Genomic DNA, 5,264 nt, shown 5'->3' with positions numbered 1-5,264 from the left:
AGCTGACTTTGCCAATGCAATTCGTCTCCTGATTTCCTGGCTGGTGTTACCAAGAGTGTTAACTGTAGAGCCAAGTAAACTAACACTGTTAACTATCTCAATCTCTTCACCATCTATACTGATGCTGTCAATTGGCCCAGTGGTGAGAATCTTTGTTTTCTTGATGTTGAGCTTCAATCCATATTGAAGGCTGCAGTCCTTGACCTGGATAGGAAAGTAATGTTGAACAATAAACTATTGGATAATATGGAGAAGAATTTTAGAATGCTTAGTTGTGTTCATTTGGATTCCAATGCAGGCACAGACCAAGAAACACAGATTAGTTTGCTCAAAATTAGGAAAGGTATATGTCATAGTTATATCCTTTCACCATGCTTATTCAATTTGTACAGTAAGTGAATAATCCAAGGAGGTGGACTATATGAAAAATATTATATTGGGATTGGAGGAAGCCTCTTCAACATCCTTAGGTACACAGCTGACATAATCTTTCTTATGGAAAGTGAAAGGGACTTGAAGCATTTACTGAAGAATATAAAAGTGTACAACCTTCAGTAAGGATTATACTCGATCATCCAGGAAACAAAAATTCTCATACTGGACCAATCAACCATATCATAATAAAGAAAGAAAAGAATGAAATTGTCAGGGATTTCATCTTCGATGCCTTGAATTAAAGTCATGGGCAAGAATCACTTTCTAGGTTTCCTAGTCACCTGAGCTCAAGGACAAAACCTTGTATTCAATAGATGCGCATGAATTTATTTTAAATGGATTAACAAAGAAGGTATAAACCGAGCTCTCTAGTAAGACATGTGTTTGGTTTCTCCATCAGCATCTATTTCTTTCCATCTTCTCCCTTTTCTGCAATGGCCATTGGTTGAGTGGAGTTGATGTCACTCCTGGCTCAAGGAATACGATTTTATGAATAAAGCAACACCATTCTATTCCTCTATGATTCAAGAGTAGACTTAAAATCTGACCCAATCCAATCATAACAAAGCTCACGATTTATGTTTTATAGGTGACAGCAGCGGGTGCTGTGGTGGCCTAGTGGCCAGAAGCTACACTGCAATCCCAAAGGCACAGGGTTCGAGGCCAACAGATGCTCCTGGGAGAAGGGTGGGTAATTTCTTTCTGTGTAATTCACTGCGTCTGAAAACCTATGGTCAGCTATGGGTTGGTACACAACAATAACAGGTGAGAGAAGAGAGGTTATCTCTCTCTTTCAGGATGTTTGATGTGTAGATATGATGATTGGAACTGCTGTTGTTTGCTAAGAAGGACAAGCCAGTTAGAGGAGCCACCAATAACAGAGGACAAGACAGAAAATCACTCAGAATGAGAGTCAGAGACTTGCTTCATCCATGTCTGAAGTCACTGTCGCCTCTGGAGGCTTCAGTTGTTTAAGTCAATATATCCCCTTTAGAATTTAAGTCAGTTTGAGTGTGATTTTTCTATTACCAATAAACTTCATTATTATTCACTAAATTCTTTTAAATAATTAGGACACAACATATAATTTATCTCACTACAAATTAATATATATATGGAGTTAGCAACATTCTTGGACAGCAATACTTATCACATAAATTTTATATTTTTGCCATTTCTAGCCAAAGCCTAACCACAGTGGGCTGAAGTGTGTCAGAGACTGTGAGGTTGGCATAGGACAGAACAGGGTTTAGATCTGAGTTGTACTTGACTTGGTGGTAACTAACAACAACAACCAAAGCCATCTACTCAGATGGTAGGTAAAATAATAGTAAATTGCAGCCTTCAATATGGATTGAGGCTCAATGTCAAGAAAACAAAAATTCTCATTGCTGGGCCAATTGGCAGCATCAGGATGGATGGTGAAGAGATTGAGATTGTTCACAGCTTTAGTTTGCTTGGCTCCACAGTCAACACTCTTGGCACCAGCAGCCAGGAAATTAAAAGACATATCACAGTGGGAAAGTCTGCTGTTAGGGACCTCTCCAAAGTACTGGAGAGCAATGGAAAAACTCTTGAGACTAAGATGCGCCTGACATAGGCCATTGTCTTTGCAATCACTTGCTATGCGTCAGAGAGCTGGACAATGATTAGGGAGGATAGAAGGAGAATTGATGCCTTTGAGCTGTGGTGTTGGAGAAGAGTATTGAATATACCATAGACTGCTAAGAAAACAAACAGGTTCATCCTAGAGAGGCTGCTCATTGGAAGCGAGGATTCTGAAGCTTCATCTGACATACTTTGTACATGTTGCAAGGAAGGACCAGTTCTGGGAGAAAGATGTCATGCTTGAGATGGTGGTGGGACGGTGCAAGAGAGGAAGACCCTCTATGAGGTGGACTGATTCAGTGACTAGGGTAATTGGGGTGGGTGTGTCAGAGACAGTGAGGTTGGCACAGGACAGAGCAGGGTTTAAGGCTGCTGTACATAGGGTCGCTACAAGTCACAGGAGACTCGACGGCACATAACAACAACAAAAAAGAGTAAGAACTGCTTCTGTCACAATTTTTGTTCAAAATTAGTAGGACTCCTATGCACTTAGTATGATATGGACTTCACTTATTAATTTATATACCATACGTTGCTTGAACATACAGTTCCACTATGCATAAATAGATATACAGTGCATATAGCAAAAGATTAGGTTTTGTTTAACTTTACTTTGTGTTTATGCAATATGTTAAAGAAAGATACCTTTTCGATGAAACTGAAGAGACCCCAGAAGACATATGGATTTTAGCATCTCTGTTGTGTACATTTCTAAGCAGCACTGCAGCTGGATATAAAGTCGACAGATTTCTGGATGGATCTCACCATCTTCTGGGCTGCAACAGAATGAAAGAAAAAAGCTATGAACCTGCTCAAGATTTCACTCATCAGTCATTTGTCTCCTTTAAGTGGGGGAAGTGCCCAATGAAGATTCTTTAAAGCCTTGAGGCTAAAATAGAAAACTTTCTGCTTTCAAACCAATGACCAATGTCATATTTCTTTCTTACATAAGTGTCCTTCTAGCTAACAGCTTGTAATATTTTCCCCCTTCAGCAGCAGACTTCTGCTGGGAGCTTAAAATCATAAATGTTTTAAGTAATTGAAAGTATCAGACATTTTCAATTTAACAGTAGGAATAAATTTCCCAAATATATTCAAATCAGAAGAGTCTCGTTGCCTGCAAGAGGAGATGAAAAACCTCTTTATTTTTAGAGGAACTAAAAAAGAGTTATCAAATTACTAGTTATGAGATGGTTCTTTAATATTAAGGTCTTCTAACACAATATGATTATAAAGGCAAGACACAATTTTTTACCACGGTTCTTTCTGTTATAGTTTAAGCAATATTCTTTCATGGTTTGTTATGGACTAATTTACAGAAAACCAAAAATTTTTTATGAGAAAAAAAGGTTATAAAATTCTGTTAATTATGCTTAACAACCTAAAGATAAAGAAGCACTAAAACGTATTCTAAAGTCCTTGATTCTTTCTCTACTGAGTATGGCAAGAAATATGTAAATCTGGATATACTAAAACAGAGTGATCGCATCCAATTTTTTATTAAGGATACAGAAATTAGTTGTTAATAAAAATATCTTATATGCAGATAGAGTACATTGATTATAGACACCTAAACCATGGATAAAGTTTGAAGATGCATCAGAAATGGAACACTGTCTAAAAGTTTACTCTGTTAAATGTGCAAATGTTTATTCCTTATTTCTAACCTCACTGATTTAAAATGCAATGAAAATCTGATTGAATAATGCAGCATTTGAACTTCATTCCTTTTTAAAGTGGGTCTATGGCAAAATGTCAGGGGTAATTAATTATCGGGGGAAAAGATGATGGTTTAATTTTATTTTAAATTCTGGAATCACATAAAAAGAATTTGCATTTACATAGCACTTAACAATGATAATTAGTTTTTCCGTTTCCACTGATACTTACACAGTGGATGAGTAGGGGTTTGTCTAACCATATGGCTTATGTAACACAGGAACGTGCAGAATTCTTTGCCTCAGTATCAGTGATGCCTGCACAGTCATTTCACGTCTTTCTTTTTTAAGATGGAACAAAGTGCCTCAAAAGAATTAACATGCAAAATTTGGCTCTATCTCAAAATTAAAAGCCTACATTGCTGTCTCAGTTTTGTGTCTCACAGGTCCAACTGTAACCCACCAGTGGGAGAAGACTAACTGACTTGGCAGAGGTCCCAGGCTCCCTTTAAGACCTTCCTTCTACAGGTGCCTTCCATCCCCAAGCTGTCCTCTTCCTACAGCTCCAGAGCACCCCACACAATCTCCTATTCTTCCCAGCCTTTTGATATGTCTCTGGTCTGTGTCCTGTTCCCTTATGACCCATTTGTCCCTGAATGGGCAATGAACATTTATGGTTTATATAATAAAAAGTGATCCTGGAATATTACTTGAGAAAATATTCATTGATTTTTTTAGAAAAGTCTGAAGATAATGTCATATCCCAAAGGCAAGCTAGAGGGGAAAGTATTTTAAGGTAGGCAGACAGTTTCTGTTTCTTTTCATCATCCCAGTTGCAGCTGACTGTTTTCACCTACGCATAGCATTGGCTCTGGCAGCTCATATGGAAAATAAAAAAATTTTAAAAATCTAGTGTATGTACTGTACATTTGATGAGTGGAACAATTAGTCTGTAACCAATTGTTCATACCAAGTGTCATTCCAAAACACAAAACAATATTATTTGAAGAAATAAAAAATATGTGCTGTGGTTTAGGTCCTAAAATACACAAACTTCATGGAGAGATTTAAGCCAAGGACTGTGTAATTAGCTCATATTTTAAGAGCCAGTATATTTTGTTTATTTTGCAGCAAGAATGAAAGGAAGAAAGGCGCTCATCAAATGCTTCTGAAAAAGGCAAGTCAGAACAGAGATCAAAATGCCAAGCTCAAAACATTTCCTTGGGTACCATCTCCCTAAGGCCCCTGTAACCCATGGAGATTCCAGAAATTGTGGAAAAATTATTCTTCTCATAAATGTTATGAGAGGAAACTGAAAAGGTGCAATCTGCCTAAAAAAATTAATTGGGGCTAACATTGCTTTATAAATTTCCTATTAAATATATCTGTAAAAGTCATCATCTATTTCTTCTTCTTTGGCTCTGGTTGTTGGTGCATATATCTGAATGATAGTGGTATTCACTGGACTTCCTTGTAAGCGTATGGATATGATCCTGTCACTCACGATGTTGTACTTCAAGATGGATCTAGAAATAACTTTTTTTACTATAAAGGCAACCCCGT

At 37.4% G+C, this 5,264-nt stretch overlaps 1 protein-coding gene across 2 annotated transcripts in view; it reads right to left on the bottom strand.

Annotated features, from left to right (window-relative positions):
• The window catches only part of RGS7BP (regulator of G-protein signaling 7 binding protein), a 243,880-nt gene that overhangs the window by 81,416 nt on the left and 157,200 nt on the right, over positions 1 to 5,264 (bottom strand). The window contains exon 3 of one of the 2 annotated variants that reach the window (XM_006899362.1): positions 2,689 to 2,819. In XM_006899362.1, the coding sequence (XP_006899424.1) occupies positions 2,689 to 2,819 (131 nt within the window). Of the gene's footprint in view, positions 1 to 2,688; positions 2,820 to 5,264 lie in introns of those variants that run through there. The other variant, XM_006899363.1, reaches the window with a different exon arrangement.

This window comes from Elephantulus edwardii, unplaced genomic scaffold (assembly GCF_000299155.1).
Source record: "Elephantulus edwardii isolate Elephantulus edwardi_28Jun2011 unplaced genomic scaffold, EleEdw1.0 scaffold00254, whole genome shotgun sequence".
Taxonomy (NCBI): Eukaryota; Metazoa; Chordata; class Mammalia; order Macroscelidea; family Macroscelididae; genus Elephantulus; species Elephantulus edwardii.
Note: the sequence above shows the minus strand (reverse complement) of the source record. Positions and strands in the feature narration are given on the sequence as shown.